The 21,232-nt window shown below is 39.1% G+C and overlaps 2 protein-coding genes across 2 annotated transcripts in view; one reads left to right on the top strand and one right to left on the bottom strand.

Moving 5' to 3' along the window:
- The window catches only part of LOC141573049 (uncharacterized), a 127,500-nt gene extending 107,269 nt beyond the window's left edge, over nt 1-20,231 (bottom strand). Inside the window, exons 1-2 of the mRNA XM_074339752.1 lie at nt 19,914-20,231; nt 14,268-14,376 (exon numbers count right to left, since the gene is read on the bottom strand). Coding sequence (XP_074195853.1) covers nt 14,268-14,376; nt 19,914-20,137 — 333 coding nt within the window. The 5' untranslated portion in view covers nt 20,138-20,231. The remainder of the gene's footprint in view (nt 1-14,267; nt 14,377-19,913) is intronic.
- Nucleotides 20,232-20,524: 293 nt separating this feature from the next.
- The window catches only part of CALCR (calcitonin receptor), a 122,889-nt gene continuing 122,181 nt past the window's right edge, over nt 20,525-21,232 (top strand). Inside the window, exons 1-2 of the mRNA XM_074340733.1 lie at nt 20,525-20,613; nt 20,808-21,014. Of these exons, the coding sequence (XP_074196834.1) occupies nt 20,984-21,014 (31 nt within the window). The 5' untranslated portion in view covers nt 20,525-20,613; nt 20,808-20,983. The remainder of the gene's footprint in view (nt 20,614-20,807; nt 21,015-21,232) is intronic.

Raw genomic sequence — 21,232 nt, 5'->3', positions numbered from 1 at the left:
AGAATGAAATATTACTTTGCCTTCTTCATACTTCTTTGTGCATACGTACGTCTTTGGGGTTTTCAGGAAAGGAAGCAGAAGTAGGGTTCAGAAATTAGTTGGTCCTAATTGACCACTCTTTTGGGGACTTTTACATACAGTTATTAACTGAAATGTGGGAATTATTTGCTTGCATTAATTGGGGGATCAAGTTAAGAAATGAATACAATTACAATATCATCAGCCTAGACTATCTGATTGTCAAATTGTCAGTCAGGCTAACGTTCTATATAATGTGAGGAAATGCAGTATTATTCCAAGCAGGAATTGGACACTATCATAGCAGGCAAATTTTCGTAGTGTCAAGTTCAAATGGAAATAGCAATTTAACATCCTTTGTCCTGATTTTGTAGTTTCTATACCCAAATCCTATTAATTGAGGAGGCGTTTTGCTTGAATATGAACTGTGGGACTAGATCACAGCTGATAAGCTGTGAAATAATTTAACCACTTGGTGAAAGAAGAATAAAAAAAGACCCAAGAGTTATCACTGTCATGACAACTTAACAAAATCTTCTGTTTGGTATAAAAAGAACTTTAAAAAGCAAAACTCTAGTCAGTCTAAAGAAGTGAATATCACATATTAAAAGTATGCATTGAATGTCTGGTATATGCCAAATTACTTATATGATTATCTAATTTAATTTTCATTAAAAATGCCTGTGAGGGCAGCACTTTTATCATTCCTATTTTATAGCTAAGAAAACTGAGGCTTAAAGAATTCAAATATGTTGGTGATAATCATCCAAAGAGTCAGGAGGCAAGTCTAGGTAGGCGGACCCCAGAATATTCATTCCTAACCACCTCACTCTAGTATCTCTAACAGGAAAGAACCCTGAAATACTGAAGTACTATTAAGTGCCACCAGCAAATTCTGCTAAAGGATTATGAGATTCCACTCACAGTGGAATACTTCAGACCTGATGATTTCAAAGGAGAGAAATGAAGAATATTTATTTACTATGTCTTTTCCTGGCTACCAGCCTGGTAATATTATAGTATAATAGTCTGTTTGTCTGCCTGTTTCTCTTCCTGTCCCTTATTCTAACATCATGGATTATAGGAACTTCAATCCTTTCTGACTCAAAGCTGGGTATCCAGGAGATATTCTTTGTGTGGCTCAAAATTGCCACTTTCTTCCACATTCAAAACACAATCTCAGGCCACTGTGGTCATTGCCCCGACCATCAGTTCCCAGCATCCTAGAAGACATCTATATGCTGCACCCATCATCGTTGCCCAGTGAAGCCTTGTAAAATGCTCTACTCTACCTGCATCACTGAACAGATGGTTTTCTTATCCCACTTGAACTGTTCTGGTACTGAATTGGCAAAGATAATATTGTTCCAAGCCCTCAGCTTTGTACAGGAATATCAGCGACATCTGCTGTTTGACTGTCTGTATTTTCTCCTTCCTTTAGAACTCTGGCATTGAACCTGAGGAAGCTAGCGAGACATTTTGAGTATCACTTCACCATGACGGAATGAAAGGGTGCTTTCCTCATGTCATAAATGAAATGTCGTGAAAATATTCCTTCCCCAGACCTTATGATAATCAGGGCTGGCTGTCAGCCCCCAGAATGGGTACTTATTTCCTCTCCACCAGGCTTCCTAGTTCCTCATGAAAACATCCCTGGTTGGTCCACTAACCTACCCTAAGAACATGCCCAGATAAAGATGAAGCTGCAGGAAACAGAGTTAGCACATTATTCCAGCATTCTGGACATATCAGAAACCCATCATCAATTAGCCACAGGCTGGCTAGTATATTATAACCTATTCCAATGTTTTGTGTGCTTTTTTAAATGCATGCTCTAGCTTGGGATCAAATAGTGTATGATAATACTGTTAAGTATTTTATGATTAAATTGGAAGCATAGCAATTCTGCATAAATTATAAGTTGTATGTTTAGGAAACTTTACAATTTCACTGCACTTTTTAAATGGTATAAAAACTTACAATATTATCAATGTATGTGTGTCAATTAAAGCATAAACATCATGCCAGTTGATGACATGTCTAATCAAACTGGCAGCATGATAAGATCATGGTTCAGAAAGAAGCCACTCCTTTATTATGCAAGTAAAAGGTAATATTAGGCCTATATTTGCAGGACACGTTGTGTGGGAAGGGTGTAAAATAACCTTTCTAAAATCATTCCAGGCTCTTTTCTGACATCCCCGGTATGCAAAACTCATCAATGCAAAGAACAAACAATAAGCAGAAGAAATGAAAGAACTTAAGAACCCACCCTCTGCCTTCCAAAACTCTAAATTAAAGAAACCTGGCAGGACAGACTGGGTTGCTCTCTCTGAGGTCTGATGGTAGAAATGAACTCTAAAGTTCCCCAAAGGGAATGAACCAGGTGGGAAAATGCAGTTAGGCCTGTTGACAGGAAACCTCAGGTTCACCAGGAACAGGCAAGGGCTTATTATAGCACAATGAGTCTAAGACTAGAAGCCCTTTGGGACCCAGCCAGTTTGCTTTGGGAAAACACTGGGTGAGCATGTCTGTTATTCTGAATCAGGACCTCTTGGTATTGTGGACACCAGGGGGGTGAGCAATGGCATCTCTGTAGAGTGGAGCCAGCATTCTTAGTCTTGTACGTGACCTACTCCCACAGTGCCACTAGGTGTGCCGAGAAGCAACGGCAAGACTCATGGACACCCAGGTATCACTCATTCTGGCATTTAAAAATAAAAGTGAAATTTCACTCTATTAGAACTGAGTAAATCTTAGGGTTCTTTGGAAATTTTAAGGTAAATGGATATAAGAATACATCTAATGGATTTCCAGCAATTAAGAGCATTTGGAAGCATTAGTTGAATCCCCCAAGTTGATGAAGTATCCTTTTATTGGCTTTTTGGCTTACCCATATTACAATTCCAGCTGTCTTACTCTTGTTTCTTAGACTCACCTCCCAAATGAACCACCTGTATCTAAGTCCTCTCTCAAATTCTGCTTTGAGGGGAAACACAGACTAAGACAGGTGCTTTGAAAAGCAACCGTGGAATAACTGGATTTCAGACAGGGACAAAATCTTGTGCAAGAGCACAAAAGGAGACAGAGGATGCTACTAAAGCATCTAAGTAGATTGGCATGACTCTAATACAGGCCTGGGAGGTAACGCAATGACGAAGAGGGTACTGGGTAGAAATATTTCATAAGAACTCAGACTAGGAATAGTGGAGTGATTTATGTAAAGAGCTTGGACTCTACTTTTTAAGATATAATGATTCAGAGAAGATCTGTCAGCCATGAAATGGCATGTTCAAATATATATTTCAGAAAGATAGCTCCAAAAAAAGTATGGAGGACAGAGAAAACGGGGGAAATAGACAACCTAACAGACTATGACACTGTCTCAGGTAAGAAAACAAATGAGGCCTTGAACTAAGGTAGTGGCAGTAAAAGTGGAAAGGAGAGTAGATAATTAACAGAATCGCCTGGAAAGCAGTATAATGTGATGGTGAATAGTGCAAACTCTGGAGTCAAAGTACCTGGATTTCAATCACTGCCCAAGTGTTGCTTGGGGCAAAGTCTTAAACTTTTTAGGCATGGTTTCCTCAGATGTGATATGGGGATATTAATATTAAAGTCTAATAGGGGTATCGAGTGTTAATTGAAATAATGTTGAGTTCTTGGCACATGCCTGGCAGATTATCATCATTATCATCATCGTCATCATTGACCGAATATAGAAAGTTTTTAAAAAAAAAAGAAAGCTAATATTTTTATTTTGTCAAAAATAACAACTTTTTTTTCAGAATGCTTTTTCACAGCACTACATCACCATAGTAAAATTATTCTTGGCTGTATCTCCTCCCAGGAAAACTTAAGTGTCATTATTCTAGTTGAGATTGATGTAGATATAATTACCTGCCTAAGGTCACACAAGCTGCAAATTACAGGGCTGAAATTTGAAGCATGATCTCTTACAACCAGTCATGTCTTGGTCCACTAACCAGATATGCCCCTAGTTACCAGCATGCCCATGTGAAATAGGGTATGTGAAGAAAGAAGTTTCCTTCATACAGCAACCATTCATCAAGAACCCAGGAAGTCTCCTAGCCTTTATATAAGGCATTGTCTTATCTATAAGTCATTTTATCTGTTCTGAAGGTAATCACAGCAATGATTGAAATGGGGATTATTGGACATCTAGTTTCTGGTGGTATCTGGATTAATTCTCTCAGCAACTCAGTGAGATAGACATTTTCATCATTATTTTCCAAATAAGGAAATCTAGGCTGGGAGAAATTAATCACTTATCCACAGTCACAGGAGCAAAGGATGAAGCTGAGATTTGGACATTGAGCTGCATGATTCTAAATCTCACACTTTTTCAGAGTTTGAGGTCTTAGAGATGTGGTGTTTCCTGGAGATCACAAATTCTAAAGATGTATTCAGATGAATACAAATCAAAGCAGACTGAGAACTTTGGAAGTGAAGATACCAAAAACTGATGAAAGTAGGAGATCAGAAAGTAGATTATGAAAATCCAGAGAATAAAGGGAGAAGTTGCTATGGAAGTCAAATGAGGTGGGTCAAATACTGGTTATTGAAAACGCGGTGCAGGTTCTGTTGAGAACCGGTGGGGTACGTGCAATTAGAAGGAATCAGTAGATAAAGGCAGACAAGTTTGGCAGAAGATTTCATTAGTGGGTAGTGGAATTTGAAAGAGGAATTATTTTTTATGGCAGAGTAATAACTTCCTACAGAGTTAGGGATTTCTAGCCATAATACATTTAATCAATGCCTTTTTTCTGAATTAAATATCCTTATAGATTACACTGCACTGAGTTTCTGCCATTGGGAAACAAGACTGAATGAATTGAAATCTAAAAGCACTAAGTTGGAGAACAGGATACTATAAGGTCCCATCATTGACTTGGAAATTAACTTAGTAATTTTCTTAAAATTTTATACAAAAATAACAGTGTGATGGCATATTGGCTGTGACAGCGTTGCTAATTGTCTTCCCTCAAACCCCTTCTCTTCATCTACCCTTAGTAACAGAACCCAATTTTATTTGGGTGATAAGGTTACTAGCTAAAAGAATGCATTTTCCATATCTTCTTGTGAAAAGGTATAGCTCAAGTCAATAAGATGTAAGCAGAAGACTTGTGAGACTACTGAGAAAGTATACATTGTCTCTGAAGACCCTAAGGATGGCAGAGCAGCAAGATAAAGGGAAACTGCATTTCTGATAAACCTGGAGTCATTGCAATGCCAGCAACTGCCTACCTCTAGACTCCTCTATGAGTGAATTAAAACTTTCCTTGTACGTTAAGCTCCCATAACTTTGGGTTTTCCCATTTTATATGGTCGAATCTGATCTTAACCAATATAGGATTAGTTAGATTAAACCATCATTGACTTAAGTTGTTGTTAAATGCTTGACCATCTTAAATTAAAATTGAAGTAGATGTTAAGTAGATGATTCAAATAATTTAAAATTTATCAATGGAGTTGTTTGTAGCTGAGTTCAGTCCAAGAGTATCAAATATAATAATTATTTGAAAGCTGATCTAAGAGGAATGAGTCGATTAGGTGATAATAGATAAAAATTGTCTTGAATTTCTTCCATAGTTTCAGTATTTCACACACAGAGCATAAGCAATAAAGACAACAAAGTGTTTGGACTATTTCCATAAATAATTCATGTTCTTATGATAAAAGGAAAATGTTCAAATACAACAGAAATGCAGGAAATCATTTTAATCTCCAACATTTACTTTAGTATCTATACTTTACTACTATATTGTGAAAGAAAATGTGCTACTTTGAAGGGTAATATGATTCTTAAATATAAATCATATGATGATCCACTACACATTAAATTAATAATAAAAAGAAATAGCAGACTGTGGAAGAGTCATGAATATGCTTGCTAAAAATCCCTTCCTCAAATTTTGCTATAATTTGGCTATGATTTTTCTGTTTCATCTTTGCAGGGTTCCTCCTCTGATCGGGTAATTCCAGACTGAGAGAAGACATCAGAAGATACTGATCTCAGGATGGGGTTCTTTCAGAAGGAAGGAGAGGAAGGGAAAAAAGGGCCATGGAACAATCCTAAGTGGGGCACCATGCATACTTTAAAAATCTTCTTCTCAATTAAGAGAATGAAAAAATAATAATGAATGAGAGGGAATGTAGACAATCAAGGCCAGTCTCTATCAGGGAGAAGAAGAGGGAACTGCAAATAGGAGGTTGCTATTTGGCTTAAAAAAGGAACAGATCCATTTAAAATGTCACACTAGTCAGAATGTGTCACTTGCATCCTCATTTTATCTTATTTTATGTTTTATTACAGAGTAGTTTCTCTAACCCCACAACTTCCATCATCACTTATTTACAGAGGAATCCTAAATGTCCATCTCCAGGTCTCACTTCTGCCCTGAATTCTAGATCTGAATGCTGTCATCTTCGTATGAACGTCAAATAGGCACAGGGAACCCAAAGACATTAAAAATGAAAAATTACTATTTTCCTCTGCCCCGCTCCCAACTCACATGTTCTCTATCTTGGTTAATGTCATCACCTTTACTACCCATTTTTCCCTACACTCTCTCTATTATCCCCAAATGGACTTACCTCTGCAAAAGTTTCCTTTTATTTATTTCTTCCTTTCCACTGTTTCTGCTAAGGATGTAAATTAGCTACCATCACCCCATCTCTCACTAAAACCATTGGACATCCTTGTAACTGATCTCCATCCTTCCTGTCCCTTTCCCCTTTAACTGAAGACCATTTGCTTTCTAAAATCCACATCTCTCCTTACAAGCCTTCAGTGACAATCTGTCCCTAACCACTTTTATATTTTCACCTCCTGTCATTTATTTCCCATGACCTTATGCTCCAGTGACATGAAGCTATTCACATTTCTTCAAACAAGATATGCACTTGGGTCCTTTATGACTTGCCTGGTACTCTTTTCTCTGCATGAGATGCCCACTTCCTTTCCCTGCTCTGCCTGTTCACAGTACCTGTGTGTGTGCATCTGTGGCACCTTCTTTGTGATTCCAGTCAGAATAAGTTGTTCTCTCTTCTTCACTGTGCTCTTAAAGCATCGAGTACACATCTCTATCAAAACACTTATATCTTGTGTGGTACTTAATTGTTCACTTCCCTTTCCACCACTAGGCTGTAAATTCTTTGAGAGAAGAGACCATGTTTTATCTATTCTTATATCCTTAAGATATAACACTCTAATCTTGTACATAGTAGGTGCTTGGTTTTTCTGAATTGATATAAAATATAGTGTCATGCTACCCAAATAATGGTTGTTTTTGTTTATTTGTTCATTTGTTTTATACATTTTTCTTTCTCCCTGAAAAAAAAATTACCTACTACTTTAGTTTCCTTCTCAAAAGGTAATGACTTGAAATGAGCAGGGAATCAAACCTCGGAGATACTCGTACTATTGCATTTACACAGCACATTTTAAGTGCAGCACAGTGCTTAATAATCACCCTAATTATTTATTGAAATTTAACTCTCTTTTACAGTTAATTAAACTTGCATTTGGTAAAGCTATCCCATTTTGGCAGATAAGCAGCTTTTTCTATGCATCTCTATATGTGTTAAAGGCTGACTGGATACAATTTTTACAGCAGTGAAAGTTTTCAAATTTCTCTCCCTACTTAAATACAGGGCAGTATCAATACAAAGTGTCTCCTGAAGAAACAATGAGACTTTATCTACTGCCTCTAAAGAAGTAAAGTTTAAATAATTTAGAGAGTTGTTATTTTTTTCCCTTTATATATCTACCTGCTTACAGATTAAAAGTACCCTTTAAAAAAACATAAATATTAAAAGAGTGCATAGCATGGCTTTTGGTCTTCCTAAAGTATTTATCCTACTATGAGACAATGATCTGGATTTTATGCCAACAAAAAACACAGAGCCTTTATTCACTTCAGACATGCTCATCTCCAAAATGTACCAATTCCAACACAGCATGTTTCTTTTCTAGGAGACATTTGCCTTCCTCTCTGTTTTTTGGATACAGGTGCTATTTTGGGAAGACACAAGCAGAGGCAGACACATTTTACAGATATGCAGAGGCTCTGGAACTGCTGATATGATTCTGGAGTTTCAATCACAAAAATATCACACTCCAGTAGGCGTCAATTTCCTCACAGCACCACTCTGTAAGGTGCTTCCTCTGGACATCCAGATTGGAACAGCGCTGAAACCTGATCACAAGTTGTTTTTTCCAAAGAGGGGCTGTCATATTTTTTTTTCTTTGTTTAAACATTTTAAAATTATTTAATTACATAATGTTTTAAACATATCAAAGACATACAGAAAATAACTTAGCCTTCTATATACACATCACCTCAATTTGACAGGTGTTAATATTTTGCCACACTTTACTTCAGATTTTCTAAGAAATGAAACTGTATCAATATAGCGTAAGTCCCATGCCCCATCCTTTCTCCCTCTCTCCCTTCTAAATGATAATACAAACAATAGTAGTCTATCTTATTTATGGATGAACCTAAATGTAATAAAGGGCTTCTTTTAACTAGTGACTTGACAATTACAAAAAGGAATGGATTCATTTAAAATTTGTGAAACTATGCTCTAAAGTTTAGAGAAGGAATTGGCAAATTTTCAGGAAAACACGGTAGTAAATATTTCAGGTCTCTGTTACAACTGTTCAACTCTGCTTCTGTAGTGCAAAAGCGGCCATCCACAATACACAAATGAATGCGCAGGGCTGTATTCCCATATAAGTTTATTTACAAAACAGATGGCAGGCCAGATTTAGCCAACATTGTGTTGTTTTCTGACCTCTGCACTACACAGTCTAGATTGAACTATTTAATTTATTGAAGAGCTACCTGCAACACAATCATATAAAGAATTAGCTATAAATAAATATTCACTGTGGTTCTTATAATAACTTCTCTAGAAGGATAAAACATTGTCCCCATTATCTGTTCTCCCCTTCTTTTATAATGATATAATTTTTAGTACATGGTAGTCTGGAATAAAGGTTGATTTTCCCATACTGCTTTGTAGTTTGTGGCCATGTGACTAAATTGTGCCAATAAGCTATAAGTACTCGAGTCACATGACAGCTTCTGTGAACTCCTTAAAAGAAAGCTGGCACATACCCTTTGATACATTTTCCTTTGCTCTGCATCCTGCTACTTGAAATGTGGTCACAGTCATTGGCACTTGGGCTTAGTTCATGGGGACATAAACCTCACCCTTGAAATGGGAGAGCGACAAGCTGGAAGGAGCCTAGGTCTTTGCTTACTTGTTAGAAATAGATTCTGTTAGCCATGTTATCCCTCAGATTCCCGTCTCAATAAGCTTTTTAAATGAGAGAAATAAGTTTTCATGTTATCAACCCATGGTTATTTGGTGTTCTTGCAGCCATACCTAATTCAGGCTGATATAACTTTCAGGCCTACTCAGTAAGCAATAGGCAAAACCCTCAGGTTCACTCAGCACCGATATTGCTCTCTGACAGAGTATCCTCCCTCCGCATCCAGATTCTGCATTGTTCACATCTCTTCATCATGGAACCTTCTGGAGGATTGATTGTATTTACATACAAAATGTAAAGAAGTACTAATCGTCTCTCTCCAACTGTTCAAAGCATCGATGGAAAATTCTATACAGAGACTTTAACCCTTTTATTTCCCTAATTCTGATTTATACTAATACCTACAACAGATTCCTGCAAATGCTAAAAATTTCAGTGTTCTTTGATCTAAATATCTGTGCCTATGACGTATTACCCTGGATAATGACTCTCGTGAGCTGTACTGCCAAGCGTTGTTTCTACACAGACATCACTAAAATGGTTGTTATTTGAGCTGCCATAGTTGCAGCTGGAAGAAAACAGATTCCAGACTGGGTAAAATCTGAAAAGGTTACCCTGATGCAATCTATCCTTTGAACTTCTTATCATATGTCCCCCTAGATAGAGCAAGGATTTGGAGTGATTCAATTCACCTCTGTTTTCATGTAAAGTACTTTTTCTCATCATATCCTAGATGATGACTGGAGGAGGTAAGTTGCAAAGAAAATTACAATCTCATTTGAAATGTAATTTAAAATAAGAGAAAGATAAGAAGATACAATTAATATTTTTAGCATGGCAAAACTGGGGGAAAAAGAACCCGAATGTTAATGTCGCTTATCTTTGGTGACGTTACAGGTGATTTATTTCGTCCCTTTTATTTTCTAAATATTTTACAACAAACATTTATTACTTTTGAAAACAGAAAACATTTATAATTCAAGTCCTGAAAAAACTCAATTAAATAAAGAAAACACATAGAATGAAAAAATATAAGGAAAATCAACATGGCGCAGAAATTACGAGCAAACAATAGACCAACAGTTCTCATTTGTATGCTTTAAAGGAAGACAACAAAGATTCAGCTACTCCAACATGCAAATGATACAGTGTTCAATTTCACTTTGGTTGGTTTTGAAACACCTCTGCAATTAACCTTCTAGTCTCTTCTCTGAGCCTTTGAACCTCAGTTTCATCCTCTGTGAAACTGTACCCATCCCTCTGAGCAGCTGGGAGGACTAAAACTTGATGTGACGGCACCTGGATTTCCATTACTAGTAGATGAATAATCATTTCCTATCATTGTAATAGCAGATGTTCAATCAATGAGTGAAATGCTATGTGAGTGCCCACTGTGAGCTGTGGGAAACAAAGCAGAATGGGAAAGCCTCCCTGCACCCAAGGACATCACAATTGAGTTGGAGGGAGAAGACATATACCAAAGTGTTACAATGCAACATTCTTCATAAGAGAGGAACAAAGTACAATGAAGTCAGAGGCAAATTAAGAAAGGTTTTACAGGGCATAGTATTCCAATGTAAAGATGGAAGAATTATTTTGGTAAAAGAAGTGAAAATCCTGAATTCTAGAGTTGGCTGTCCCAGCAACTTTGTGACACAGGACAGGGTTATGAACCTTCTCTGAGTTTCAGATTCATCATTTTTCCAATTAGGAGGATTTTCCCAGATGATTTCTAAGATAACTTCTGCTTTTATAACAAAAACTGATACCGTGTTTTGTGCAAGAACTGATCTAACTTCTTCATAGCTACAGATCAGATAAAGATTGTGTGTGTGTGTGTGTGTGTGTGTGTGTGTGTGTTAAACCTTAGGATACAAATACAATTATTATCATCCCCATATTTTAACTGAGGAACTGAAGTACAGAGAGATAAAGTAAATTTCCTAAAGTCACACAACTAGGAATCGAATCCAAGCATTCCCCACCCAGTACCATTTGAGTGAAATCTTGAATGGTTTTAGGATTTTTAAAAGAAATAACTTTTTAAAAGGAGTACTTTCCAGAATGGAAACTCACCAAGAGCAAAAGCAAAGAAGTAAGTGAGCAAGAGAGCTTTAGGGAGGCCACACATGATCCTGGAAAGAGCAGGTCTTGGAGTAAAATTACAAGAGATGGAATATTTATTCATTTTGTGACAGTGATAAAATTACTTGAACTTTAATTATCTATAAATTAAAGATAATAACACATTCCTTTTAAGATTGAAATAAAGATCAAATAAGATAATCATGTAAAATACTGAACAGCGTCTGGCATATGATGGGTACCTAATAAATTGAAGCTATTACTACTAATAGATGAATAGCCTAGTTTGACCAAAATATGTCAGAATAAGGTGAGAACTGGACAATAATTGGCTAAAAAGGTATTTAGGATACAAGTCGGGAAGATCTTAAATACCTGGCTAGGAAGTTTGGATTTTTTTCAGTCAATTAAGTTTTCAAGAACGGAATTTTGTATGTCTAAAGCCAATATTAAAATTGTTCAAGGTTTCTGAGCACTCACTTCACTTGGTGGACAGCGGGAGATGATACTGAGGGAGGATCCTGGGCTAAAATAAAAAATCGTGTGGAAAATAATACACATCCATTTATGAGGACACTGGCTCTGACCTCTCAGTTTACGGGATTGTTGAACTTTCTGGATAGAAAGACATATTGTTATATTCAGATGTGTCAATTTCTAAAAAGCTGAAAATATAAAAAGGAATTTTTAAATAGGAAATGATTGAACTGCCTTTATTCAATTATCATCCAAAGTCTGATGTCAAATCTATGACTTCTCATTCTGAGCAAATGAGGATGTATCCAGGAAAGAAAGAGACAGGAAAAAAAAATGTGAACTAAATAAGTAAGTCTGAATTCAACCCAGTGGACACTTGTAAGTTAAGATGAATGTGGAGTCAGGCAATTTTACCAATAAATAAATATTCAACACATTTATTGAATAGGGGCTATATGCCTTACACTTTGCTAAGGACTTCACCTACTTTATTTCAATTAATCCCACAACTAAGTATTTCAAATACGTATATCTTAATACTCATAGCTAAGTATTTTATTGTCACCATTTTTCAAATGAGAAAACAGACTCAGAGACATTAAATATTTGCCAAAGTACACAGAGATGTTAAATGACTTGAACCAGGATTGAAAACCAATCTTTGTTGCTCCATTACTTAGTACAAACTAAATAAAGCCAGTCACTCCCACTTCTACCCACATATTGATCACCACCGCCATCATCACAACCACTATCACAATCACTGTCACCATTGTGACTCCCACAACCACCTCTTACAATACTAGTATTACTATCATGACTGTCACCACCACCAAAGCCAACTACAAATACCGACACTATCACCACCGTCACCACTATCACCACCAGCAGCAACATCAGCACAACAATCACACCACTAGTACCACCAACACAACCCTCTCCATCACTACAATCATCTCCACCCCCACCATAGGACCACCAGCACCACCAGCACCACAACCACCATCACCACCATCACTATGATCGCCACCAATACCATCACTAATAACAAGTACCTCCACCACTGACACTCCCTTCTGCCTCTAAGGAAGATTAGTTTCTTTTAACCAAGTATCCTTCCAGGAAAAATACCTGATGTCCATAAAAATCCAGGAATAAATTTATTTCCCAACTTCCCCCTGCACGAAAGGCACGTACTCATCAACAACGTTCCCCTCCCAGGACAATTGTCCTCAACATTTCTACTACAGATAATGGCTAAGATATTTTTGAGATTAAAAAGACCAGAATTAGTCCTATTTTTCATGGTCATGCAGTAATGTATTTAATAGACAAAGAATATTTCTACAATTTAAAAGAATAATGTTTATAAGACGAAGTGTATATTTGAGGGGAATGATTCTAAAGCCTTGAAATATAAAGGATGAGCCATAATCCAGCATTGTGGGCCTAGGAACTTGTTAAAAATGCAGAGTCTCAGGCCTCACCCCTGATTTGATAAATCAGAATCTGCATTATAACAAGAAACGCAGGTGGTCTGAAGCACCTCAAAATTTAAGAAGCACTGCTCTAAATCCCTTAAATCTATCATTCCGCATATAACAGTGGATGACTTTTGTTCGTATTTTTTGAAGAGCTCGACTCAGACACATAACAAACATAACATTTCCTTTTAAATAATAGTATAAAACTATTTTCAGAAAGCTGAGAATCTAGCTGGTTCATTATTTAGCAATGAAAATGAAAACAGGTATTCTTTCTGAAAAAGGGGAAAGCAGGCTGCAATAATAGGAGAAGAAATTTTGAGTATATGGGAAAAGAATATTAGAAAAGGGTTAAACAACAAGGTAAAATAGGAACAGTTATTTGAAAGAAACAATAACAGAGAAAACATAGAACAGGAATAAAGAGGATACAGGAAAGTACTGCCCCCCTTTGAAGTAGAGAAGGGAAAGCTGGTAAAAGCTGACACTAAGTGGCAGAGGCTGTTAATGAGTTCTGAAGACATGTTTTTCACCACCACCACCCCCATATATATATATATTAATCTGTAATCAATACAGTAGTCTGTAGTCAATATCTGAGGACCATGGTAACAAGGGTAGTTTAAGAATCACCCCAGGGATGAAATACCGATTTCTCATAGTTCCGTCCTCTCTCTTAATCCTTGTTCCTACTCATGATCTTTCCTTTATGTAAAAAAACTCCTCCCTCTTTTCAGTATCCACCTTTGAAACAGGTGTGCACCCTCATCTCATCTTCCTCCTTGAGGAACATATGCAATTAAAATTAATTTCCAATGTATTTATAGATGCCCACCATGGGCCTATTCTTCTGTCATTTAGAATCATAGGATTTTTAAGAAATTAAAGAAGCCTACCTGAAGTACAGCCGTCCATCTGATTTCACATCCCTTACAAACTGGGGTCTCTGTTCTCTCCTTCTGTCTCCTCTTGCCAGGCAAGATTGGGGCCGGTTGACTCCAAATTCTATAAAAACATTTTCATACATGTAAGGCCTCAATTTTAGGAACTGGGTCAATTGTTTCTCTTCCTATTTTTATTTTACCTTAAAAATATATTTTCTTAGTATTTTATACTGATTCCATTTTCTTTTCTACCCTTTAAATGCCCCAGCCATGTCAATTATCATCAAAATGACATTTTTGCTTTAACTCTGAACTGGAAACAATGTTATAAATGTTTAAACACAATATCTAAAGGAAAGCCGTGTGGACAATCTATTCTACTGTTACGTGATTTCATTCATGTATATTTACCATGAAACGTAAAATGTCACCTCTCATTTTGTACTAAAAAGGGATAATTCTATTTCTAGGGCATGTAAAGCTCTGTTGTTTCTAACACTTGCCCACCCGCACCAGAGTCTGTTAGTGCCAGAGTATCAGATTTCAGAGAGACGATAACTAGTAAAAACAAATCTCTTCCCAGGCAGAATTAATCCCCTCTCTTCTGAGCTCCCAGGGCACAAGAACACACTTCTGTTGCAGATCTTTGAATTATTATTAATTGTTTAAATGGTTTGACTCCTCCATTAGACTGTACTGTACCTCGGAGGCAAAAATCCACTGTAATTCAGATGGCTAGGTGTTCAGTTTTTGGTTAGTTGAAACAGAAATTGTTTTTTGAAAGACTTTTTTTTGGGCTGTCATTTAAAAATATGTCAATCTGTACAGAATTGCCAATTAAAATAATCTTATGCCTCACTAATTATAATCTATAAATATATATATATATATATGTGGGGCATAATTACTGAATCAAGGCCAGTCAAATATATATTACTGTATATATATATAATTATTATATATTATAATATGTGTATTAATATATGTTTATATATATTATATAGATATTTTATATATACATATATATGTATATATATATACATTAGAATCTGGACTCCTTTGTCAAATCATTTAACTCATTAAGCATCAGTCTCTGCATCTGTAAAACGGGAATAATAATTGTACCTACTTCATAGAGTTAAAATGAGATAATACATTAAAGTACTTAATATAATGCCTAGGTTATTGTGGGTAGTAGTTGTTCAATGAAGCAAAATCAATAAAGCTATTGACTTTTAATCAGAAAACAGAAAACTAAGAATCATAAACATTAAAGACAAGTTTTGCATTAGTACTGAGGGGAGCTGTATATTATCTTGCATTTTAGCACTCTGCCAACATATCCTGAGACGACCCACACTTAAAGGCTAATGCCACGTGAGAGTTCTCTCCTAATTTAACTTCATATGGACCAGCCTCCAAAGTACTGAAAATTACCACTACCTATCTCATATTGCAAGCCAGATAGATACCTCCTATCTCCCGGATTCCTGAGCACAGACCAAATACGAGTAAATTACAGAAAGCCTTTCACAAAGAAATGATCACACACAGTCACAAAAAAAAAAAAAAAAAGTAGATTTCTGACCCAAGTGGTATTCATTTTCACTTAACGAAGGGGTGAAGTGGCACCATATAAGATTTTTCAGTAGGGAGCTCCAACTGGCTGGCTCCTTCTCATTCACATCTCAGCTCAAGGAGGGCCTCCCCTAAGCATCCTAAGGCAGCACGACCCATGCCTGACTCTCAGACCTCTGTACATGGTCTTCATACCACTGCCAGTATCTGAAATTAACAACTTATTTCTTATTTTATTATCTATCTCCATCCTCCCACTAGAATGTAAACTTTTTAAACTCAATCGGTCATTATTTATTAAAGAACTTCATAAATGCAGGGTTTTTTTTTCTCCTGGCTTCTGGATTTCCCTCTAGAATTCTCTTTAGAACCTAGGAAATACCTGGATATTTCCCAGCTTGATCAGCAATGGAACAATTAGTTTCCACTGCTAGTTAATGGTGGATGCTCCCACCATCCCCTCCTACCCTGAGTTATTCATTTATAAAGTTAACAGTTAACCCAAGTGAAGTTTATAGAGGTACAACCTGGAAAGACACTTCCTAGTTTAAGTGGAATTTATTTTTTCCCTGCCAGGAGACACATGCTGCAGAGAAACACAACTGTGTTTTACCCTTAGAAAGATGAATAGAAAAGAGACACTTACAAAAGCATCAGCTCCTATTTAAAGTAAAAAAAAAAAAGAAAAAAAAAGAAAAAGAAAAAAGAAAAGAATAAAAGGCCAAAAATCAAAGCAGGAGAAAGCTTGATCTATCAGGTGGAAGTTCAAATCATTTCAAGATGAAAATATTTATTTTTCACCGAGGCAAATTATTATTCTGTCTGTCATGATGAGGTCTGTAAATCTGTGAAGGGTAATTATATACAGGATAATCACCAGCTGTGGTCTATTTGGAAAGAGGCTACAAGAAGAAGAAACAAACGTCCTCAAATAGACTGTGGGCTTCTTGAGGGTAGGGGCTTCGTATTATATTTTTTTGGGTCCCCCATGGGTGGCTAGGCCAGTGTGTTTTGACATAAGGTAATATTAAATATGCATTATGTTGCCAATACATACATATGAGGGATTGGACTGAATTTCAATATAAAGAAAACTTGCTGATTGGGGAGTTAACTAACGCTAGGAATTGGGTTCCTGAGAGAGGCTGAGAAATTTTTCTCTAAATGTCTTTTCAAAGGAAAGCAAACTAATCCGTTTTACCTGTTAAATGATTTTTTTCAAATAAAACAAAATGACTTTTTTCAGTTCCTCCAAAATGTGACTTTCCTTACATTTATAACAAGTTTTAGTAGAGTGAATTTCTAATAAAAGGCAATTTTTCTTCCACTCACTGTAATTCAAAAATTGTATGACTTGTATGGAAAAGTCTCTGGGTTCTAGAACCATAAATGGAATTAAAGTGATATGTCCAAATCCTGGTTTTGCCGATGCATAAGCCTTGCTGGAGAGACACAGCTGAGAGGTCACTCAACCTGCCGATAGTTAGTGGCAAAACTTCCTCAGCAGTGAGAATGGAGGGTGGGAGGACTACAGTGGCGTTTACATCAAAAGGCTGTGCTTTAGCACCCAGACATGGAAGACAAGATCTACAACAAAATTATTCACTCTAAATTAATATCTGCCCAAAGGGGAATTTAAAAAAAAAAAAAAAAAAAAAGACAGGCAGAAGGAAAACGGCAAAGTCTCATAAAGATAGAGAATTTTAATCATAAGCAATCAGTGAAAATACCCGAAATGTGTGATTGCCACATTTTATGATTTTCTCAGTGCCCCTTCACTGAACTAATTTCACTAAAAGATTTATTTGCAAATACAAGGTATTCTATTTGAAGAGTGGCTTATCATAACCAAGTATCTTAAGATATTTGAGTCAGAGAAAAACATACACAGTACTTTGCATCTCAATACACACCTATGTAGATAGAAGAGACACAAGCTTCCAGAAACCATGCTCACACTTGTCACTGACGATGAACTTGATTATTTTCTATTCTATTCCACTTCGTTTTTAAAATGTAGTTTGTGCACGCTACGTTGATTTCAGAACCGATCCCTGGTTCTAAAGCGTTTCCAAAAACACTTGCCAATTCCTCTTACCAGACCACCCCTAGGTTAATACCTACCCTCCCAAATCAACAACACAGTACCTACAGAGAAAATATTTTGATAGTGTCAAGACAGCAATAGAGTTAAATTTCTGTAAACTCCAAGTGCTTCTAACAGGTGCAAACCCCTTTGGTGTTCAAAACCGTCTGTTGCTGACAAAGTTAATTTTATCCTCTTTCGAGACCAGAGAACCTTATCCTTCATCCTACTCCTACTGTGTCACCTTCCTTGAAATCTTCTGCCTATGGAGAACTCTCCTTTTCCACTCCAGTAATGTCTCTTAACCCAATTAGCACTTTAATCAGTCTGAGTCTCTTCTACTTATACCACACCCACGCCATTTTTCTCACTCATTTTGAGACTAAGTTAAGGTTAAGGGCTGTGTCCTACACATCTTTAGTAGCTTTACAGAACCAAGCCTGTCCAGCTCTCAGATTACCGGTTGTCAGTCAGGGGTATAGGATGCCCTAGGATTAAACTCCAACAGAAAAATCTCCCTGTGCTTGCTGTATCACACAGTGCAGAAGACAGCAGCACCCTCCACTCGGCAAAAATTGCCCCCATTCAATGTTATTTCCATGACTTGGGCGACAACAGGGAAATTTTCAGTGTTAGCCCCCAGCAGTTGACTATAGGAGATACTCAAACAATTTGAGTAATTCTCTGCTTTTTTGCACAGAGAAGAGGTAATTAATGTTCTGAACGATAATTCATCAAAGAGAACATGGTCAGGTGTTAGCTGGTTAGCAGCAGCTGGGAAGCAGGGAGCTACTATTGAACTCAGGACAGATGTCAAAGTGTGGTGAATATTGGTATCTGAGTCCTGAATTCAGAAGGTTTCTTGTACAGGTTGTGTGAGTGTGTGTGTGTGTGTGTGTGTGTGTGTGTGTGTGTTCCTTTATAAAATTCCTCTCCCCATTGCCCAGCTTCCTTTCCTAGTCACATTTTTTACTGCTAACAACATCATTCCCACTTAGGTCCCCTAAATAAAGGGACTCTAGAATATTCCCCTGCAGTGGGGCGGTGCAGTAGGGTTTGAATGCATGGTGACTCACACACAGCCCTCGAGGTCACCAGACTGGAGGTGGCAGGGAAGTGTGTGTGGGGGGGCTATGAAGGGGAGGGAGAGCCTGGAAAAACAAAACCCCTGGAAGGTCTGGTGGGAATGCTGCTCTGACCCTAGACTCTCCTCTATTGGGTCCCCTGAAAGCCCCCAATCACACAAATTAGGGGTCCCTGAAATCCCCCTAGGGTGGGAAGTGGAAGCTCCCCTTAGGGCAGACACACATGCACGTTTTGCCTGTAGTAATTTATCTCTCCAGGGAAGGAATCCGATAACCCATGGGTGCAGGTTGCAGACCCATTCACAGGGCACCTGTCTCCTGGGTGCTTAGGAGAAAGTTGGGCAGCCCGGGAAAGTGTACTGTCTGGCTTTCTTCTCATCCTGTTTTGTTGTTACCATTCTTTCTTTTGCTGAGCACATAGTGTTGCTAACCCGAACGATGCATGGCCACCTTGCAGTCCCGAGACGCACGGGATGCTGCATTCTTACAGCTCAACGCCCCACAGAGTTAGGAAAAAAGTGTCCGCTGCTGCCTTGCTCTACCCAGCTGTGAGTTAAAGGATGTTAAGGGCTGTGCGTCCTTGCAACCAACTTGCCCGCTTCCCTGGGTGCTACCGCCAGCCCCGGGTGCACCCTGTCGGGACTCTGATTGTCCCGGGATCCGCCTGGCATCAAGGGCTTAGGGGGGAAAGGGAGGTGTCGCAGTCCCCACGCCTGGCACTCCAGACCTCCTTCTTTCCACTCTGTCCTCCCTGCGCTCATTCACTCTAGGCTACTGAGCCCACCACCAGCCCCCTACGTGGAGGGCGTAGTTCTCCCAAATCCAGCTTGCACCCCCAGCTCCGGACAGCTTGCCCAACTCCGGACGCTCTCCCAGGGCTTGCCGGACCCCCGTGACCCTTCTTCTTACCTCCTGCCTCCTGGCTTCTTTTCTTGCTTCCTCTCAGCACCCCAGCTCTTAGCCAACCGTTTTCCCACCCATCCCCTTTCCACTTTCACTACCTCGCCCACTACCGACCCTCTCCACAGGCTCCCAGGTGGTGCTATCCCCCTAGCAGTGGCTGAAGGCGCCCAGGTGGCACAGCCTCCAGGGGTGGGTTCTTTTGGAAATTCACCTCCCTCCTGAATTTGCATCCCCCAGGGAGGGGACTGGGCTCACAGAAAGCTGTCTCCGGAGATGGGCTACAGACTATGCCCCCCCACCCCTCTCTACCCAAGGTCTAACTGGGGTCCCTCTCCTGCTTCCTGTGTTTACGCCGCATTTTAGTCTCCGGGACTCGTGGGGTGAGCCCCAGCCCGCACTGGAGTAAGGCAACCGCGGCGGGCGCAGCCCCACTCCCGGCCGGGGTAAGAGGGGGTGGCGGGGAGGCGCTCGGAGCTCTCCTGCTCGCCCCTCCCTCTTCAGGGACAGGAAAGGGCTGATGGGGGCGGAAGGGACCAGGGCGGGGGGGCTGGTGCTCATCAATTCCGCAGCCACCTCCTCTGCAGCCGGGGGGGCCAGTGGGGGGAGGCAGGCGGGGTGGAGCGGGAGCGCGGGCGACGACGAAGACTCTTAAGTCAGGAGAAGTTTGCGCACAGCTCACAGCTGGGCGAGGGAAGGAAGGCGCCGGGTAGGTGAGCCTCCTGGACTTTGGGGAGATGGAAAGAAAGCACGGGGGAAAAGCAGTTGCCTTTTAGCCTGTAATACAAGCTGAGGCTGGGTTTAAACCATCACTTAAGACAGAATTAAAGTGTCAGGAAATTGGGAGTGGGGCAGGAGAGGGAGGGCTCAAGATTAACGCAATTTGCTCTCATGTCCAACTAGGACAGCCAGCCCCCCAGACGCTGGGTGGGCTGCCCGGCGCGGCTGGAGGACCTTCCTGGGTTGGAGAGGTCCGCACCTTACCCTGCAGCTGACATCTCCTGCTCAGCAGATAGGGGCTAAGGCGTGAGTTCCTGGGTCTCTGGAGTCACCAACTGCGAATTTCCTTCTCTTCTGACATGAGGAAGTATCCAGCCGAAATTATGCTAGGTAAGGGGGGTCTGGGGGAAAGGGGGACTTAAAGCCTTGGGGTGTTCCCAGGAATGGTTAACAGTGGCGGTGCCCGAGGTATCTTGATTATTATTATTATTATTATTATTACAAACTGCAGTTTGATTGTGGTGTTGGAGGTTCTGATGTCGGGTCAGCTTAGTCTCAGCTGCTTCACTTTACCCTTGGTTAAAGAAAAGATGGTAGTCGTGGGAAGG

Source organism: Rhinolophus sinicus, linkage group LG09, assembly GCF_036562045.2.
Source record: "Rhinolophus sinicus isolate RSC01 linkage group LG09, ASM3656204v1, whole genome shotgun sequence".
Taxonomy (NCBI): domain Eukaryota; kingdom Metazoa; phylum Chordata; class Mammalia; order Chiroptera; family Rhinolophidae; genus Rhinolophus; species Rhinolophus sinicus.
The sequence above is the reverse complement of the archived record's forward strand: the minus strand, read 5'-3'. Positions and strand labels throughout refer to the sequence as shown.